Raw genomic sequence first — 21,403 nt, forward strand, 5'->3', positions numbered from 1 at the left:
AAAACGTTCTCCTGTTTCCAATCGGTTATGTATCAGTTGATGAGAGTGTGCTGTATAATAAAGCTACCGTAGGCCTACAGCAAGCACTGTACATGGTGCAAACGTGGACGTCGGGCGCAAGGCCGCCCGAAGCGCATGGCTGGCTTTGTTGAAAAGACAAATCTTTACAGCTTTTTGTTGCTTTAAATTCGGATTCAGATTCCTAGGTGGTTTTTTTTTCATATTGTATGACGACCCTGGATCCTTTTATGTACACGTAGAGCCGTTCCCTATAATACAGCCTATAGCGCTCAATGTTGCAAATCTGTCTACACAAGTTAACAGTAGGCCTATATTGCAAATAAATGCTAGCTGTGTATACGCCCATGCCCAAATTAATGTACTCGGCCTAAATCCTGATAGTGTATTCCAGCAATGGCGTGTCGCGTTGCGTCGGCAGTGGTGGTCGCTGTTTTTCTTTTGGTCGTCCAGGTTTGGGCCAAGGAACCCCAACGATGTTGTTGGATCAGTCAGATGTATGGAAACTTTGGTAAGATTTTGAGAAAGAAATGTGTATAAGATTGTAACCCTATATAGCTCCATAGTATGTAGGCCTACAATTATTGAACAAATCTTTGAAAATCAGACCTTATAAATGATCACGGAAAGAATGTTGCATCGTGACGCCACTTTTTTGAGGTCGTTTAATCCACAAATGTTGAAAAGACATGAATCTGGAACTGAAAAACATCCAAATTTGGTTTAAAAATACTTTTAAAATGGTTTTGACTCTCAATACAGTTTGTAACACAATAGCCCCATAAATGTGGCCAATTTACTGAACTACCTTCGTAAATAAAGGCCACACTTCCACCATGTACAAAAACATGTCGAACTTTGTCAAATTTTGATATTCACATGTAGGCTTAGTTTGTAGTTTATTTTTCCTTTACAAGCATACTCACCCTTTTGATGGGCTAATCAGAAAGTGCTGCCTTCTTCAGATGTCTAATTTTTGTGAAATTTCATGTTACGGAGGTAGTCCAGTAAATTGGCATGGGGCTAGTAACACAACCGCTGCAGTGGCGTCTGAATAGTTCATTCTTTCCTATTGTCAACTCGAAAAAATAATAGGCCTACATTCGTTTAAATAAACGTATAAATTGTAAAAGAATTTTAGACAAGGTTCAAACGTTTTGTGAACAAAACAAATGAAGGATTTTTATATAAAATATGAGAAAAATACATGGAAACGTAAGGTATCACTGACTGATTTCTGAACCATCTTTGTAATTGGTCTATCAAAGAAAACTAACTAGAAACGTTTAAGGGAAGATACAACATTTGCAAACATCAAAAAACGAAATGATCAAATTATCACGAAATACCTTTAATTCGATACTGGATTGTTTGGGAATGACCGTCTAAAGCATCCTGTAAAATCGTGGCTCCTTGTGTGCTGACATTTTCAACAACAAAAAATGTATTTTTCCAACGCTGGTCGGCCAACCAGCGTTGGAAAAACTGGCTTTTTTTCAAAAACTGTTCCTAAGTTTTCATATTTAGTTACTCCACATTTTCTTTGCAACTGATTACACACCTGTGAAGGGGTACAAGCCCTGCTAGACTGATTCTCTATACCTTACAATTTCCCAAAGTCTATAAATTGCTCCGTTTCATCTTAAGTGGGGTCAGGGAACCAGACTACAAAAACATGATTTTTTTTTTGGTTTTTCCAGCATCTAAAAGCCCAAAAAGTGAAACAAGTCAGTTTAACAATATTTGCTTTAACGTACTTATCCTCCAAATACATTTATATCTGAAAATTGTAGCAAAGGCAAATGTACGTAGAGTGAAGCCCAGTATTGGGCTTTGACTGGTGCTGAAAAATATTTTTAAAAATGCCAGCTTTACTAGCTCTTTAGCCGACAAAATTCTCCAAAATTTTTATGAGGCAAAGACAAGGTTCTGAAATCAGTATCTCAGCAAATCAGCAGCCAAGTTTAAAGTCTCAATTCAATTTTTGAAACCAGACTTTTCTGAGAGTAATGCAAAGCGATTTAAATTTGACGCCTAAGACTAGACTGGTACACGTCCAGCTTTTTGAAAAGATTGACCGCTCAGAAGTCTGGTGGCATGACCTGATGACTATGGAGAGAAACAGAGATCAGGTACAACACCGGATGATTCTTTTGATACAGTACTGTCGACTGATGCAGTACTGAAGTTGTGTTGGACTGGTTGTTTCATGTGCCAGTCTATTTCTTGTCTTGCATGTTTTTAATATCTTAAGTTTCGGGACTCTTATGCATAGCATTGAGACCCAATTTTTCGGACTCGGTCAAGCCTTTAAATATTGCCCTTAAAAAAAAGCAGGAACAAAATCATATATTCGGTTAAGAATTTAAATAAAACAGGTATTATTCCTACCGAATTTGGAATATTTTCTGTAGAATGCTTATGCACGGTTTAAAAATAAAATGACTTTGGGATTGGGCATCATTTCCAATTTTGGTAGAAAATGAACAAAGGCTCCCACAAAATTTGGAAAACAACTATACCAAAGAGGTATCAGGGTACTACTCTTCCCAGGTTTCTACTTAATTAAACTGATTTTTAATGGACACCTTCTGTTGTTGTAGTGTGAAGGATCGACTCCTTTGTAATGTCTCTTATACTTTGCATCATAACCCCTTTATTATTGTAACTCTACAGCGCTTCAGCAGAATAAGGAGTTGGAGGATGGGACTATAGTCGTAGAAGAGACGGGCGGAGAGTTTGCCTACGATAAGACCTTCAGCGCCAAGTCCTTCATTTTCACGGAGACTTTTGAAAACGGCACCCAACGCATCGGGCGGTTTGTGGATTTATTCGATTTGGTAAGTTTACACTACGAGCTTTCTTTGAACACCATTCGCTTCTTTGGATCTGATACACCGTACCCTCTGGAGACATGGGCACAATAGAGAACAAAAGATAGCATTCGTCTCCACAGGGCAATTGGTGAATACGTCTCCACAAGGTTATCACGAAATGGATATATGGATTTTACTCCAAAACTAGGAATTTCCAAGGTGTTAATCCGTCGCAAATTGAAGTATTTTATGTAAAGGATATTAAGTCCGAATTTCAGCCAAGGAAATTAATTCTGGTTTAATTTGGGGCATTTTGAAACTATACTTTCAAACTCGAAAAATTTAGTACACAAAACAAAGAAATGTCTCCACAAAGATAAACAAAATCCAGTATGTATGGCCTTGTGTGTAGAATGCTGTAGTTGAGAGTATCAGATCTCGGCGGTCCGTAAGTCTTTTCAATTCTTCGTACAAGAAAGCACTTATCTCCCAATATGCATCTTAGCCTTCCCTCCAAATTTAGTCTACTGTGTTTCTTTCTTCCTCACATGTTGAGTTTGTGTGTCTATTATTGAAGTTTTTGCATATACAACATTTTGCCTTCTTTTCATCATTATTGCCTCTGTCATCAGTATATGTTCCTTGTCTCGTGTCAGCTTACCCATTGTAATGTCTTTGTTTGTTTGTTTGTTGGGCTGCTTGTTTCTTTGTTTATTTGTTTGTCCTGTGTTGTTTCTACCGGCTTTTCTCCACAACTTCTGCTTATTTTAACAGCCCCAAATTTGCTTCTTATATTTTGCTGTTAATTTGATATTTACTACTTTATGGTTTAACCCTCAGTGCAAAAAGAAATCTTCACAAAAAAACCTGGCGACCACACACTCAAAAATGTACTGAGAAAAATTGCTTTTGTGTGTTTAGATGCCACGAGGCAAAGACGAACTCTTCAGTACACATCACCGGCCACATTTTATATATCATTGTAAAGTCAGTGAATATTTTGCCCCAGAGAGCTATTATACTATGTGAGATATGGTAGACACAATAGGAATCTTTTGTGTTTACCAAACCCAAATAGCGCCATCAGATTGATCCGCCATTTCTCAAATGGGCTAATAGAACAGGCGCTTGATTTGATTTGAAGCCAACAGGCGAAGACTGGTACATGACTGTTCCAAACGATCAAAAAGTGGGCCATTGTGTATAGTCTGGTGCCAAAAACATGGATGAAATGTATGGAAATATGGGCTTGTTACCAAGCCACACTGAAGTCGTGCAGGGCCACAGAATTTTTGGACTGGTAGGCATGGCATCATGCTCCAGTCTATTTTCTTGTAGTGCATGTTTGACTATCCCTGATTTTTTGGGCTCTCAATGGACCTAGTGCATGAGTGTCCCAAATATTGGACTGGAATGTAGCGAGAATCGCTCGTAAAAATGAGTCGCTTGACAGGGAGAAAGGTGCACTTTTGCGAGTTGTTTTTACTAAGAATGCAACTGTGATTCAACTGTGACGAAGCTCTTGCATAGGTGGACAGGAGCAAGGGCGGATCCAGAACACAATTTTTTTGGGGGGGGCCAAAAACAATTTTGGACCCCCAATAAAGTGGATCAAAAAAATTACGGCGTGGGGTTCGGGGCCCGCTTAAGGGCCCCGAAAATTTTTTGGATTCTAGATGCTCTGTGGTGCGATCTGAGGCAATTTCTGACCACTTTAACCAATGTTTTTTTGAGGAAAAGATGGTGGTGTACTCATTGCCTGCCTTTATTGCGATGTCACATAAAAAAATTTAAAAAGGGTCTCGTTTTGGGGGGGGGGGGCCATGGCCCCCTTTGGCCCCCCCCCCCCCTGGATCCGCCCTTGGACAGGAGACCCAACCACGATGACCGTTTTAGCAGATTTTCGGCTAGGTTTAACAGATTGTTTGGCTAAAATTGAGTCTAGCGGAAAATCTATCAGAATGAAACTTGTAGCAGATTTCTAGCAGGACTCCGTAAAATCGGTGATTATAGCAGTAACAGCGGAGACAGACAGGTCATGCCAGTCTAAGCGCTGAGGTTCCCTGACGCGTACACTTACGCAGTAAAGTACTATAGGAATTGAAGCCAGGCTAACACGACACGCGCCAATTTTTATTTTTTGGGGGGAAATTTTATATGTGTTTCGTTAAAGAAAAGATATAAAATCTGCATGTGTTTATAATGTGTTTTGTGTAGCTCTGTGAGAGTTAGCAGATTTTTGTTAATTCTAGCAGAATTTTTAAAATGTGTTCAGCAGAATTTTGCACTTTTTATCAGGTCACCCTGGACCTGACCTCATGAGGAAAGGCCATGACCTCGTGCATCTGATATGTTATTGGTTGCCATATGCGCCGTGACTAATTGCAAGGGTGGATGGGGGGGGGGCAACGGGAGCCAAATCCCCCCCCCCTCCAAAAAAAATGCACCCAATTTTCTTTTTGTTTAAGTGACGTTGCAATAAAGGCAGGCACGGCCATCTTTTCCTCAAAAAGATTTGTTTAAAGTGGTCATACGTTGCCTCAGATCGCACCACAGAGCATGTAGAACTCAAAACAAATTTTCGGGGCTCTTAAAGCGGGATCCGATCCCACGCCGTAATTTTTGGGACCCACTTTTCGGGGGCCAAAATTTGTTTGGCCCCCGAAAGAATTGTGTTCTGGATCCGCTCTTGACGATGTGTCGTACGTGTGGATCTTCTTCGAGTTTAAGCATGCGCAGAACATGGTGCATGCGAGCTATCCGTATACGGACACACCCGGTTTGTATTCAAGCTGTCATTTGAGTTTTGACTGTATTTACGTTGTTCCCACAGGGGGTATCCTACTTCATCGAGGATAACCAAGGCGAGCAGAGATGCCTGAGAAAGCGGATTCCTGCCCGGTTCCCAGAAAACTGCATTCCTGGTAATTATTTGTAGAGCTTGATTTTAGCTGAAGCACAATAGACCATTATCATGTTGCGCGGCCGTCATGATTTTTCCCATTCGAATCAACGTAACCAAAAGCGAGACTGGCAGGAAAAATAGGCTGGTTCCTTTTTGCACAAAAAGCATTATCATTCAGTCCTTTTATCGGATACAGGGAACATGACTAAAATGGTGGCAGCATGATAGAGGTCTGTACCGCTAGTAAAATAAATAGGTCTTGGTTTTCAGGCTTTTTTCAGCAATGTTCAAATAAATATGAACACTCTATTGTTTTATTCTTCATTGAGCTCTCTACCCTTCAAAAAGTTTCACAATCTACCCGGTAACCCGGAGGTTTATCAATGATAGTTTTTGGCCAGATAGAGGGAGTTACAAAAAAAGTCTGCCATTTAAAGGTGAAACAGAGTGAACCACAGTGTCCCTACACATTACAGGATTTTGAAAGAATAGGGAAGGTTTCAGCCAAAATTTGTTCTCTGTTCTAATAATGTCCCCGCGAATCCCTGTAGCCGTTTAGGGTAGGGAAAATGACTAGAATAAAGAGGAAAAACATTTAAAATGATACTTTTTTAAATGGGAATTGTGTTGCTCTTCTATTTAATAAAAACAAAATGTACCCTAAAGGATTCTGAAACAAGTAGCTGGAGTACAGATACAAATCAAAGCTTACTTTTTAGAAAATGGAATTTTGTTGTTTTCCCATCAAAAAAAGAGACGTACACGATTTACGTTTATGTTACAGAGAAGGCCGAGTTCTTTAATAACGTTACTCTTGGTGACCACGCCCTATCCGGCAACGTTTGGGAACTCAACGTATTTGGGGGCGGTTACCTCTTTAACGGGTCCTTCCTGGTTGCGGCCGACTACTGCGTGCCTCTTACCAACAACTATGTCAGGTATGACTTCAACCAGAACCCACCGGGTAAGTAAAGGAAGTGTGGCATTACTCTCTACAGGTGAACATTCATTCTGATGTGATGTTGTGCAAACCCGACTCGAAACCGAAACCGATCTGACCCGAAATCGATTTCGAGTCGGGTTGGTCGGTTTGTCCATCATTTTAGTCGGGTCGGGTCGGGTCGGTTTCGGTTTTTGCGATTTTCGGGTCGGGCCAGGTCGGGTCGGGCCAGGTCGGGTCGGGTCGGGTCTGGTCGGGCCTGGTCGGGTCGGTCGGGTCGGGTCGGGTCGGGTCGGGTCGGGTCGGGTCGGGTCGGTTAAGCCATGTTGAAAAAACCCGAAATAAACCGACGTGAACCGAAACAGAGTTGAAATTCACATGATGCACTATTAAATAAGTGCACAGTCACTGCGCGCTGTGAGTGCCGCACGGCATGATTTAGTTAATGAAAGCCGCCTTTTTTTTACACTTAACAGGTCAGTACAGGCGGACACATTTGCCGTCTATTGCCGAAGCCAGATATTCGGGTTTTTTTCCGGGACGTTTCGGTTCGGTTCGGGTCGGTTTTCTTTGAATTGTTGTCGGGTCGGGTCGGGTAGGTTTTAGGAGGTCCAGTACGGTTTTGGTTCGGATTCGGTTGATAAAATAATTGTCTCGGGTCACGATTTGGCCTCGCCAACCCAACCCGATGCACATCACTATTCTGTTGGTATGAAACTTCACTCGATCTGACTGAAACTAGGAAGAAAACGATAGTGAAATTAAATGCAATCCCTCGAATAGATCGAGTTTTTCACTCAAGTTTCCACTATTCCCTTTCAAACTATTTCAATCTAAAATAAGAGTAGTTTTCTCTGAAAATCATCAAGAGAGTAGGCCTATTATCCCTGCATATTACTGTTCGGCAATTCCGTAAATTCGGACGTACATGACCGACACTTTAATGAGCTGTTGTTGGGAAAGTTAGTGTGATACAATGTTAATATTTTGACGCCCATTGAGAAGAAAACAATTACAGGCCAAAGTGAGGTTCACCGCCACCTTAGCGACCTTGTACGTGCACATCATGTGGTCGGACGTGCAAAGTATTCTACGGAATTGCCCCGTTTAAGAGCATTTTTTTCTGTCTCAGTGTTCATCCGCGTTGTGGCCATGGCCAGGGATTCACAATGGATGTAGAGAGTCATGTTGATTTCACGCGCCTTGGCAAATGCTCAAAATGCATCCAAGGAGATTACTTTGTGTTAATAACATGTACATGATAACTTCATGTGCATGCATCGGTCCATTTTGAGCCCATTAGAGTAAGCCGAATATAGCTTCTCATTTGACTTCACTTAAAATACAAAGGATATTCATTCAACTTCACTTCGGACCTCGGGACGAAGAATCAGTGTAATCCTTCGCTAGTCCAACCAGCTTAAATAAGTTGACAGATTTAAGAGAAAAAAATTAAGAACGAATTTGCATAGAGTAAAACCAAAAAAATGAGTACAAGGAAGCAGCAACCTGGAATGATTGTCTGGGTTATACAAACAAAATCTAGTGAGGTGGGGTTTCAAACTAACCTCTGAAACGCTGTGTTTAGCCAGTACAATTCCGCGTCAATATTTACACTTCTGCAACAAACATTACGTAATTTATACTTCTGCAACAAACATTACGAACTTCTCACAAGAAGTTTTGTCAGAGAGCTCACCGCCACCTGACCCATCAGACTTTGTAATTTACTTCGTAATTTATCTATTAAAGTTATACTGTACGTGTACCTGAAGCACTACTTTAAGTATTTTGTATTATGTTAATTTTGCACTTTTTTTTCTCGTTCTTGTATTTTGTGTGTCATGTTATTTATTACTCCTGTTCATGTGAGTAAGATGTGGCTATATGTGTCCAAAGTGGACGTCGCTAATTTTGTGATGTTTGTCCGTTAAAAAAAATCTAACTCGTGATGTCTTGGTTTTCTTTTGTTTTGATTGCAGTGGTGAATCTTATCACCGCTGCCTGGGCTGACATTAGGCTTGGAATCTGTGATCGAGACAAGTTCTTCCACATTCCTGATGAGTGTCCACAGGTAAAAAAAAAAAAAAAAAAACATGAAATATGTCTTGATCTGAATTTTAATGACAGAGTGAATCGCCATTTTCCCCCATACTGTTGCATGACAATTGTGCAGATGTACACTGCAAACAACTATGTTTGGTAGTTTTAACACTTTCTAAACACTTTCTTGCTATCAGTTTCCAAACATGTTTAAATACTAAACATATATTTAGTGTATTGACGGATATGTTTTGCCATTGAAAATTGGTGTTGAGGAATTAGTAATGTTTAGCTTCTAAACATGTTTACAAAGTGATAGCAAGATTGTTTTTATCAATCAAATTAGGTTTTGCTAATTTGATTTATATCACCCCGACGCAAACATTCCATCTTATAATAAGATTGTTTTTGTTGCTAAACACATTGTTTAGAGTGCAGACTACATGAAAACTATTTATCAAATGCAGCTCTAAATCCTCAAAATTCTTAATACATTCCCCCCCCCCCCCCACATGGCCTTGGGCGTTTAGTCTGAGTATCACCCGTTGAGTCCACGGGGGCAAGTCTCCTGTAGAACGTCTGATATGTCAAAGCATGCCGATTTATGTGATCCAGCGCCTCAGGCAATCGGAGTCGACTTTACTAAATAGTGACGTCATTTCATTCCCAAATCAGGACTAAAACCGTGATTGGTAAATTCGAATGCAGTGTTTTGTAATACAACAACAGCCGGGCGCTTGTCCACAGCCTCACTTCAAGATAACCATGGGATACTGGACTCACGCTGACAGTGATACTCATCAATTTTCCTCTTGTTGTCCCCCAACATTATGCCAAAGGCATAATTATTCATTTACATTTGTCCCAAAAGTCCCATAACGAATCATCAAAAAGCTTACTTGGATAACGATCGTATTCTGGTACTAAAAAGCCCGTGAAGTTATTCCATCTGGGCTCTTGTTATTTAGAAGAAATCAAGAAATGTAGGTGATTTACAACGATCAGTCAAAAAATTGACTGATTTTTGGAAATAAAGATTATGACAAAATCGTTTTTCGTGACTTAAAGGTTTTGCATGTTTTTTTTTCACTGTTTTCTTTAAAAGTGTCGCATCCAGCGAGTTGAAACTTCAGCAGGGTTGGTTTTGTACAATCTTCTTTGGATTTTGAGTGGTGTCATTGTTGGCAAAGAAAAAAATGCAATAAAAAGCAAATGATCCTATCTGCTTTCATAATTATCTCTAACCGCCCTGAAGCCTTCAAAATCCTCTTTGCCAAAGTGGAGGAATATGGAGGATTGAGGTCATATGGCAAAAGTGCGTTACTGATTTGGTAGGATGCACTTTGTCAAGGTCTTGGGCCGGACCTTGTGTTGTTTTTGCTCAGCCATGCATAAATACAGGCCGGTATTATGCTTGAAATCCTCCTTACTGCTCCAGGATGCCACTGGCCAAACCTCAACATATTGACAGTCACTGCTGCAGGATTTTGCAGGATTCAGGCAGTGGTCACCCCTCCACGGACCATATTCAAGAAATAATGGAGGAATTTGCAGGATTGAGGCTATATGCTATTTTTCCATGAGGCCAATTGGAGGATTTTGCAGGATCGAGGCTACATCCTGGCAAAAAGGCCTAGGGACTTGGGGTTCTCCTTTGCTCCCCCAATTTCGAAGGTTGTTTTGATCAGCTTGCCCCAACTTATTTTAATCTCTCCTTTATTTCCTTACACAGGACGTCATGACGCCATTCATGGAGAAGAAGTTGAAACATCGCCAGATGATGGAGATGTCCTTCCGCGTCGACACACTCATGTGATTTCGAAGCTCGGCGATGTGCAGTTGACTAGCCATAAACTTAAGTTCTTCGATTGATATAGCGGTTAGAATAAAGATTACAAAGTAACACATGGTCATGACAAAAGGCTAGAGATTAATACTTGGTCACTGTAAACTTCACCTAGAAAACTACTTGCGATTAAAACCGTCATTATAGTATGTTTCTCTAATAGTATTCGAGAATTTGTACGTCAACAGTGCGTAAGAAATTTAGTGGGTTTTTTTTTTTGTACATCTGTTTTCGTTTGGAGCAACAAATATTGCTAAACACAAATCTTATTAAGGGTGCAGAAGGTTTTAGCTCAGTGACTTCTCCACATTTTGAGGAAACAGACTAGCCTTTGCACATGATTATTTTGGTCCCTGTAACTGGATTCCTTTAATTATGCATGTGGAAAACGTGTGCCCAGGGGCAACCCCTTTTTGAACCCCCTTCAATGATATTGTTTTCTTCCGAACGATACCATTTCAGGTGGGATAATTTTGACAGGGGTATTTGGTACCTCTCCAATTTCAGTGAATTTTTTTCCTCTTAAGTCGGTGGATCCATTTCCTTGCATTCTGTACCTTTCTTTAATAGTCCAGGACACGCATTGCTTCGTCCCCGTTTCTAACATTTCTTAGTATGCATAGTTACCATGCGAGAGCCACTAAAATGTCGTACAGAAGCTTCTTTAAAGTCTTTTTCGGTAAATTCATCACGAACGATTGTACATGTCGCCATCAAGGAGTTACCATTTAGTTTGTTATCAAGGATTCTCACTTGTATTAACTGCACAGGGGTAACTGTAGAGGTTTTTTGTCCTTCAAGCATAAATTTAAAAAAATGCATTTCCATGCAAAAAAAAAATTCACACTTTTCTTGCGTGCGAGAGATTTATTAGCTTCAAACAGGTTAACAATAGACGTAAGTTGTTATACAAGATCCAGGGACCGTTTTTTGTAAATTAAACTGAATGGGTACTGTTTGGCAAACCGCCAGACTGTCTGGAAAGCTGAATGAACGAACACAACGCCAAACAAAAACCAGTCGGGTTGAAAAAAAATCTGATTGAATAGCTTGCTGGGAGGCGGTCAAATCTTGGTATTTGTAAAAGGTGAAAGCAAGGCCACTGCTTATGGGCCATAACTCAGCAGTATATGGCTTTCATAACTTTACAAGTGAACCAAACCATCTAAAGGATAAACACATTCCATAGGAATGGTTGAATAGATCGCCCAACAAAAGTAAGCTGGGTTGGGAGAATTTGTTATTTAAACAGAATTGGAGCGTTTGAATTCCATTGCTCGGTTTTTGTGAACGGTGAAATCAGGGTCAATGCTTATAGGGCCAGAAAAAAAGTCTTCGGTTTCTGGTCTGTGCTCGCGTTGCCGAATCCAAGCGCGTCGTCAAAATTAGAAAGTTTTTTTTTTCAATGTAAGATGATGTCTCAAAATCCCCACACTCGCTGGTTTAATTGGCATCCTGCTGCTGCATGATTTTAACGTGTTTTTTAGATAGGGTTACGATCGAGTATAAGCTTTGTGTGGCCTCTCTAGGCTCCCATATATTTTGCACTAAATTCGGGCAGCATTTGCAGGGGGTGATGTAATGTTGTAATTTTGCATCCGTAAGCCAGAAAGAGGGAGCGATGGTCGTGTATCTGAACCTGTTAACGCTTTTTAATTAGCGCAATATGTAAGGGAGCAGACTAATGACCAGCCTGGCAGCACATGCACGATGTCGATGGCGCTGTATGGTCTGATGTTACCGTTTTCTTTGATTATTGTCTTTACTATCCAAATTTCCCAAAGAATGTTCGTGTCGGTCGAGATCGTAGGTGGGTGCAGAATTCTCGAGCGTTGTGGCCTTACTGAGGTCACCTAGTACCTCAAGCTACGCTCTGATTTTTTGGAGAGTTTTAAGGGGATCGAAGCGTCATCTGCAACATCAGCCGTCATTTAAAGAAAAAAACAAGTTGGGGGGGGGAACCCGCGTCGCCGCACCACTTTTGGAGCAAGCTCCACACCAGAAACCGGATACCTTGTTTGGTCTTTGTACAGAGAAAATAACCGGTCTACATTTCAGCACGCCGCCCTGAAAAAAATTCTGGATCCGCCCTGCTAGCCCCCAAAATATTGGCTCTAGAACTGCGCCTGTAGGAGTGTGAATAGAACACCCAAGAAAAGGCTTGGGAGAATTTTCTATAGAATCGCTCACACACTGCTCAGGCAGTCCAACCTAATCGTTTATAAACGGTGAAAGCAAGGCCGCTGCTACTGGTTTTTTTTTTTACTTTACTAGTGGACCAAAACGTCTGAATAAGTACGAAATCTTTTTTTAGCCTGGTGGATAATGCTTAAAATTCAAGATCTTAACAATTACATTGACAACAAAAATGCCGACCAAGCAAAATTACAGCTTTTCCCGTTCCATTCTTTTTCTGGATTTAAACCTTCAACCACCCCGTTAGGCCTACGTGGTCTAAAGTATGAGAGACTGATAACCTCGAGTGGGGCCCATACATGTATCTGGTCCAAAAAAGTGCTGCAACAAAATCACCAGAAATGAGATTCCATCCAGTGTTTATGGGCATAAAAGAACATAAAAACAGAAGGGGTTTTATCTTTTCACTGACTGTTTTGTACAAAATAACCCTTTCAAACTTACTGTCGACACTGACAGATGATTAATATGTTGAATGGCATCATAACAAGAATGCATATGAAGCGGTAATTCTAATCTAATTTCTTTTTTACTTGGGAACGCTGAGTATGTGTATGGAAAAAAATGGAACTCATCACTAATACTTCCCACGTGATGTTTTACATTTTTAAGTGTACTTGCTAAAGGCGTTTGCTGTTAAAACTGCATAGTTAAACTAAAGACAAGTAAAACCCACTTTTTCACAATTCTAGATCATGACTTCAAAATATAACGTGTAAATATTACATATGTTAATTTGTTAGTGCGGCATGACTGCAGAAAGTAAGTATTATTTTATCCTTCCCCAAAATTATCACAGTTCAAAAGTCAGTGTTCTACTAGTCTCATGTGGATTTGAGCGGCGTGTCTGTGGGCGCGCGTTTGTAAACTTCGCAAGTTTGCAAAATTCGCTTCGAGATTTCAAACCATGTGTTTGGGTACTCTCAAAGAATACCATTAAGTCCAAAACAGTCTGAGTACTTTTCTAACACACTCTTAAGATTATATAAATCGAAGGTTATAAGAAGCTATTTTAGAAGCATGGTGTCGTGTCAGGTGAGGTCTAGCCAGCAAAGCTACTCGCGAAATTTGCGCCACTTCAGCATCGTAGCAGTCGGTTGCTTCAAGGCACGCCCCTGATGGTAAGCAAAAAAAATGGAAGTAGAATATCTGGTGTTAGTTGAGTCAACTTTTGTCGACATGTCGGGCCATAAATTCATTAATTCCTATACAATACATACACTCAACCAAAAAAAGAAAGTCTCCCCTTGATACTTTTTTGTCTAACTCAAAAACTACTGGGCACATCTTGCAAAAATTACGACTGATCAGAACAGAAATTCATTAGCAATCCAGCAATACTCTTGTTGGCCCAAAACAGTGATTATGTGTACAAAGTAATGCAATTTATGACAAAATTAATGGTACCGAAAAAAGTTGCACTTTGTGTACGTGCAAGGTGAGTGTGAACCACATGCACAACTTGGACGCTCTTTTCGGACCCAGTATTCAGGCCCAATTCAAAACACGATTCAGGAACTTTTGATTTGAAATCGAAATCCTAGAATGCTGTTTTTTCGCGGAATATTCAGATGAAGGTGAGCTGAAACTTCATCAGGTTAGTTGTTCAGTACCCTTCTTTAGATTTTGAGGACTTTTGTTGCTTCAAAACGAACAAAATGCACACATTACAAATGATGGACTATGTCTTTAATGCCAAAGGTGAATGGGAATGACTAATTACCGGTTCGCAAACGTCGGGGACTTTGAAGTACTTTTCCCAATCGCAGATTCCCAGCTCGATGTTGAACATTCTAGAGTCCCTCACTTCAACTTCGGCTCCTGTATCAAATGTATTGTAACTCAAATCAACAGTCAAACCTCCTTTCTTCTCGTAGTTTCTTTACAACATTTAAAGGTTTTAATGCGTTTCAGTGGCCATTTGGGTTTGCATGCAAACTGATATTTCGAAGTTGCTTACTAGCCCTTTATCATGCTGCCACCATTTACGTCATGTTCCCTGTAATCACAATACTGTATGATAATGTTTCTTGTGCAAAAAAGGAACCAGACTATTTTTCTTCCAGCCTCGCTTTGGTTTCGTTGATTTGAATGGGACAAATCCAAATGGCGGCAACATGATAATGGTATTTTGCTGTTACTGCCAACTGCCACTCCATTCAAATGTATCACGCCCACTAGACAATTTTGTTTGGACAGCAACAATTCGCTTAGCACAAATCATGTCATTTATGATATTGGATCGGTCTCACCCGATGCGATTTAATATGCTAAGCTGTATTTTCTACCAAACAGTTATGAGATTTCGAGGTCACACATCAGAGGAGGGATGGTAAAGGATGACTGTCCATCCTAATGTTTTCTCCTACCGAAGGAAACAATAATTTGATCAAACTGACATCTCTTATACACTCAACCAGAAAAGAAAGTCCCCCCTTCCAATATTTTTTTTTGTCTAACTCAAAATCTACTGAGCACCCCTCGCTCAAATAACGACCAATCAGTACAGACATTCCTTAGCAATCCAGCCATACCCTTCATTTGGCCCAAAACAGTGATAATGTGTACGAATTCATGCAGTTTATGATGAATGATACCGGAAACAGTTGCGCATTTGTATACGTGCAAGTTGTGGTTCACACTCACCTTGCATGTTATACAAAAGTGCAAGTTTTTTTCGGTACCATTTGTCATAAATTGCATTTTGTACACATTATCACTGTTTTGGGCCAAACAAAGAGTATGGCTGGATTGCTAAGGAATTTCTGTACTGATCAGTCGTAATTTAAGCAAGATGTGCCCAGTAGTTTTTGAGTTAGACAAAAAAAGTATTAAGGGGGGAGTGGGGACTTTCTAGTTGGGTTGAGTGTATTTTCAAAGAGTGAAGCTAGGGACCAGACGAGTCACTCGAGTGGAAACTCTCAAATGAAAAATGTATCTATTCAATAAAACGAATTTCTCTCCAAATCTTCTTGTCCTGGTTATTCGGATATCTAATTTTTACTAGAATAGAGCGAATACACTCTTTCAATTTAAGGAATCATCTGACCTGTCTCGAGGTCGTATTTGCGGTACAGCAGCCCGACTGGTACACACTCCTCCTTCGTGTAGGTTCGCACGGTATGCTTGGTACCCTGTTCGCTCAGGGAGTACCAATTGTTGACGACCAGATCACGATCTCCCAACGTTGATTCACCAATAAACTTGGCATCCTCTGTGTTGCAATATAAACTAAAGACAACTTGGAAGAGATTGTGATAATGAGATTTAAGTAAAGGGGGACGGACCTGTGTTCACAGTAACGGAGTGCTCATCTGTCTTTCGAAGCAATTGGGCCAGACTCGAGTCCATCGCCAAACCTCCTCCACAGCGAGTCTGTAACCTTCCCAGCATTTAACAACTGGGTTGAAAGGAGTTATTGAGGTAAAACGCCTCACTCAAGGCCACACATGCATGGCCACGGCGGGACTCGAACCCACAATCTCACGATCTTGAATTGTGTTTCCTATATACCGCTAGACCACATGTGCCCATATATGACATTAACATGGCCAAAACAATCCACTCAGCGGGGTCTACCCGATGTTCCCCAATACTTATGTTCCTCAAAATTTTAGGGTTAGGGTTAGGGTCAGGGTTGGAGAACATAGGTATTGGGGAACATAGGTATGCAACCAACACAGCGGGGAAAGAAGGTAAAGCCTGTTTAAGTCATGAAACTAATCATAAAAATGTTATGTGCATATTGTATGCACTCTTTTCCTTTGACATGAATGTTCCTCCATGGATTGTTTTTTACATGCCAAAATTTGGTAGATATTGGTACGTACTTGGGAATGTGTACTGATCCGGGAATTTCTTCCCCTCGATGTCTTCCTTGTGGCAGACCGTCTCCTCCCCCCTCTTTTCGATGTCGTACCTTACACCCTTTTTATTGAATAAAAAATATATATAAGTATGAGACACATGGTTTTACATTTAAAGATTCACTCTCCGCGCCATACCAGATTTCATCCCGAAAACAATAGGTCTGTCGCTGTTAGCAATATAATAACTTATGTATTTAGCAATACAAAAGTTATGTTAGTTGTGTAATGACTACTTGATATGTTTCAGAATAATTTGGGGCCCGACAATAATTTAGTTCTTACGTGATAGACTGGTTCCGCCCTAATTATGAGTATCATCCATTGGTCAGTGGAGCCTTCTCCATAACCAACGGCTGATGTACTGCGTGAACATGCAAGTATGCGACCCCACGCGCCAGTCAATCGGAGTCGACTTAAGAAATTATGGCGTCACTTGGATCAGAAATGTGGACTATAAGTTGTTGAAGTCATCCCCGCTGGCGCTCTCAATAACATAATAATGAAATAACAATTGCATAATACTTTTTGAAAAATTCCAGTTAATAACAATCATCGTAAAATGGACAGGACTGACCTCCTTATAAAATGCGATGATTTTGGAGTAATCTTGCGTTCCATTCTCGTAGTTGATATCTTTTCTGAGCGATTCCTGCTCAGTGATGGAGTCCCAGGCTCCCACTCACGTCTCCTGCTCCACCTTTAGCTTGCCATCTTCCACAGTTACGGCGAGGTCCACTGCACAATTTCAGACACAAATCTCACTTTTTCATTTAAAACAAATCTCAAACTAGGCCTACTGTGTTAAGAGCATTTGTAGGCGGATCGCACAAAACCAGTGTAGAGAGCTAAACTTTTTTTGCACTCCGGACCAGTAGTGTAAATCTTTGCCGGTGAGTGGGGGGATGGGGATGACCAAAATCCAAAAGTTGCCCAGCTGTGGAAATTCGAAAAGCGGGGGGGGGGGGGGGGGGGGTGCTTGAAACTATATTACACTAGGGGCGCTTTTCAGGTTAAAGATGTAAATCAATATACATGTATGTATACTCGCGCTTACATCAAACCGGCGCATTTTTAAAGATTTTGTACTTAAATTGTTTCTCCACTGTTTAGTGCTATTGATTACATTTCAATAATAGATATATTGATTACTTTTAAATGGGACATCGAACCAAAGAAAAAAACATGCTTAGATACTGAATTATTATTCATAAATACCTAAGACAGTTTATCCATTCCTATTGGTCGAGAGTCCGTCACGTGGTCGGTCTTAAACGGATGATAAAGAAATGGCTGGCTGGTCTTAAACTCCTACAAATCCAGTGCCTCTTACCGTTTTATTGGATGAACGTTCACAATCCTCACGTAGGCATGCGCAATACTACCAGCGAGTCAGTATTTTATAGTTCTAAATTCTCAACGCACCACCCCAGGTGCATTCTGCGCGACATCACGCAGTACGGGCGACGCGAGCGCCAATGTCCATAAAAGGAGTGTTTACATCTTATTCGCAAGCTGGACACTCCATTATTAAGCTAGAGGGGTGTTTCCAAAAACATGAAGTGAACTTGTTGAACAAAATCGGGGTTTTTTGACCGAAATGTTTTGATTTTTTTTGACCGAAAAGTTATGAACGGGAATAAATATGTGTTTGGTCGGTATTAATCACTATGTTTAAGACCGCTTGGAGTCTGGGTGCTGATATTAATTACCCTCGCCGAACACCCAGACTCCAATCGGTCTTAAACAGAGTGATTAAAACCTCAGAAGCACACATTTATTCCCCTTATTCAAATCATTTATTTCCACACAATTCCATTTTCGCTGCATTGGTAAGCTGACTACCGCCACAAAATTAGTATCGAGAATGTGAGGGCCGGGAGTCATTATGCTAACAAAGGGCATTTTGTGTGTGCCCAAGACACAAACAAATTTAGGGTTGCAGACGTCTAAAAGGTTCTTTGGTTGGAATAACAATTGAAACTTTTTAAAAGGAAAAAAAATCGCCTAAATGGTTGTGAAGAGCACGGTGAAGGCAACTTCAATTTATCGGTGTTTGTGTACTCAGCATGATTGTGAGAAGAAGAAGGTATCTCCCTCCAAAATACAATCTCCCCATACCCTTTGAAAACTCTAGACGATTGCTACCTAGCACGTCCCCCTAGATATCTCAAAAGAGTTCCTGATATTCTTGATAACACAATGAACAACACAAAGGAGGTGGGGGGGCTCCCTCCTTCTCATATCACCTCTCCAGAAATATATGCTTACAGGTAGAATAACCGACTGTACATACTGTTTCCATTGTGAACGACTTGTGTAAAAAACGTTCATTTACTCAAACGTAAGTCTTGCTGGTGACGAGTATATATGACTCATTATATTGATGTTTGGGTAACAACAATAATTGTGCCCAAACAATGGTGTCAATCATCAAGAGTCACTTTTTGGTGACTTTAATCACAGAACCAAGCAAAAATTGAAAACAACTCATCAAATACTGCCTTGAAGTTGATCTTGAAGGCATGGTCCAGGTAAACTTTTGCACGAGCAATCTTGACAGTTCTGTTTTCTTGAAACTGGGTGCAGTGGTTCGTGAGTGTGAATTGCTGTAAGCCGTACTTATGATAGCCTTGTTCAATGCGGTCTCTCAACGCGGCTACGTGCGTGTACCACCGACCCTTGTCCGTGCGTGTACCGTACCACCGACCCTTGTCTGTACGAACGGTTTGGTACTAACACAACCAGCAAGCACAAACACGTGAGTACGGACTGTACGCATGGTGTAATAAGGCAGTAAATGTAGGCCTACTATGTTCTGCGTGTGGGTGTACGTACGTACGTACGTGTGGGGGATATACGCGCCGCGTGGCCTGTCGAACGACCGCCTTGTTGGGTCTGCAACTTCCGGGTTTAATGTCTTTCTTTACTTTTTCGTCCAGTTTTGGAAAAAAATGGGCGGGCTTCAGGTATGGGGGAAGGCCGTGATGATTATGTAGGTTCGTCTTGGACCAATCACATGAAACAACCTTCCCAGTAGTATGATTAATTCATTTTTAAGCTGACCAATCGTAAGCTTCACAAGAATCATGTGACGTCGCGCGGCATGCATAATGCATTAGTCATCATGGCGTCTTCCATGTCTTGTTAGCGAGAGCAAAATGTTCGTCACTTTTTCAACAATTTGACATTGATTCGAGTTTTTCGGCTCGTGTAATGAATCCATTTGAGTGGGCAACGATCGTCTAATGACAGCATTACCTGCAGAATTCGTTGGAGCCTTCAATACTGCTTCGGACAGACTGGGACCATGGAGCTATGGACTGAACGACTTTCACACACAGCAACGGGCCGCCATTGCAGCGTTTCTTCGTGGATGCGACGTGTTTGTTAGCCTATCGCGGGCTGACCAATGAGAATTCAGTATATACGCGGGGGTGGTACCTCATTACCGTAATAGGTTTTGCTGGGTCAACTCAAAACCATCAAGGCGTTGGGTTACGCGGACTAGCTCATGCATGTACATGTACATGTACAGTACTGTGTGTGCATGGCTGTTGTACGAGTACGTGTGTGATGTACATGTACGTGCGTACGTACATGTACAAGCGCAGCATAGCCTTGCTGTATGGTACAAGTTACTTTCTCACTAGCAGCGTACGGGCATCGATATGTGCACGCAATTATTATGCCTTGCCAAGTTGATCAGGAATTTTCTTATCGGCGATTTTTTTTATCGGCGAATCGATAAGCCCAACGCCTTGGTCAAGGCTATACTTATGAAAGCGCTCATGCAAATGAATTGGTGTTTTCATTAGTTAACATAATGGTTAACCGCGCTTACGGGGGGGGGGGGCAATTTGTAACTTTGGAATTTACAAATTTCGTTTTTCTTTTAAAAATTAAGATTATTAGAATTACCAGGCAAAGAAGTTTTGAGGAACCCCGAGGGAAGGTCATCAAAGGAATTCAATAATACACTTGTCATTACAAACCGTAAGCCCCAGGGGCGGATCCAGGAATTGTTGGAGCAAAAAAAATGCTGAAATGTAGACAGGGTTTTTTTCTCTGGACATTATTACAGGTACAATTGGATTAATTTCTTTTGGATGTCATATTGGGGGAGGGGGCTCAAATTATATAACTTTTATGAATTTTTCTTTATTTTTGAGACAGAACTGGGAGGGGTTTTAACCCCCCACACCCCTCTGGATCCACACCTGAGCCTGTGACATTAATCAAGCCTACCTTGTTCCAAAGTGAAGTAGCGTGGAACCAAGCAAGGTTTGGGCTCTTCACCGGGATGTTGTGGGGGAGGCCCCGATGCCGCTAGGGGGAGGGATACAGCCTGCGCGCCCGTCGCAACCATCGTTACCAACACGCACAAGAGCAAACCGGACATTTTTAAGTGAGGAACTTCCGTCAGATTCTCCCAAGATTCAAGCGCAACGTTCGACCGGGTTTTGTCGGAGTAGATGACGATCGGGTTGTTGGTAGGACACCAACAGCACAAGAACTGACCCGAGTCCTGTAGAATCGACGAAATACAGTGTCTGCGGTGGTCAAGAGAAAATCCAGGCACCTTGAATGGGCAATATCTACGCATGGGTGAATCTGAAAGGCATAATTTAAACTTGTAATGAGTGCGGCAAATATTGCTCCGCATAGGACTAAGCGCTTCGTTCATTATTGAGAAAAGTCCTACAGTTTGAAGATGCTACTTGCATGGATATTGGTCCAATCACTGCATATTGAAGATCGAAACAGATATCG

The 21,403-nt window shown here is 41.1% G+C and overlaps 1 protein-coding gene and 1 pseudogene across 1 annotated transcript; one reads left to right on the top strand and one right to left on the bottom strand.

Annotated features, from left to right (window-relative positions):
- The first annotated feature begins 106 nt into the window (after window positions 1–106).
- On the top strand, window positions 107–11,412 carry LOC119737744 (development-specific protein LVN1.2-like). Its single transcript, XM_038212307.1, has 6 exons — window positions 107–529; window positions 2,695–2,858; window positions 5,668–5,758; window positions 6,524–6,703; window positions 8,662–8,753; window positions 10,455–11,412. Exons 1-6 carry the CDS (start codon window positions 415–417, stop codon window positions 10,536–10,538), a joined length of 726 nt encoding a protein of 241 aa, XP_038068235.1. The 5' UTR covers window positions 107–414; the 3' UTR covers window positions 10,539–11,412.
- A 1,199-nt stretch (window positions 11,413–12,611) lies between these two features.
- On the bottom strand, window positions 12,612–21,165 carry LOC119737745 (annotated as a pseudogene).
- Window positions 21,166–21,403: the final 238 nt, after the last annotated feature.

The sequence above is a fragment of the Patiria miniata genome, unplaced genomic scaffold (genome assembly GCF_015706575.1).
Source record: "Patiria miniata isolate m_02_andy unplaced genomic scaffold, ASM1570657v1 HiC_scaffold_3, whole genome shotgun sequence".
NCBI classification, from domain to species: Eukaryota; Metazoa; Echinodermata; class Asteroidea; order Valvatida; family Asterinidae; genus Patiria; species Patiria miniata.

Bases quoted from the DNA above. Each gene is read 5' to 3' on its own strand.
- LOC119737744 (XM_038212307.1), top strand. From the start codon at position 415: ATGGCGTGTCGCGTTGCGTCGGCAGTGGTGGTCGCTGTTTTTCTTTTG. The intron at 6,704-8,661 runs GTAAGTAAAGGA...TTTTGATTGCAG, and splicing joins CTTCAACCAGAACCCACCGG to TGGTGAATCTTATCACCGCT. The intron at 8,754-10,454 runs GTAAAAAAAAAA...TTCCTTACACAG, and splicing joins TTCCTGATGAGTGTCCACAG to GACGTCATGACGCCATTCAT.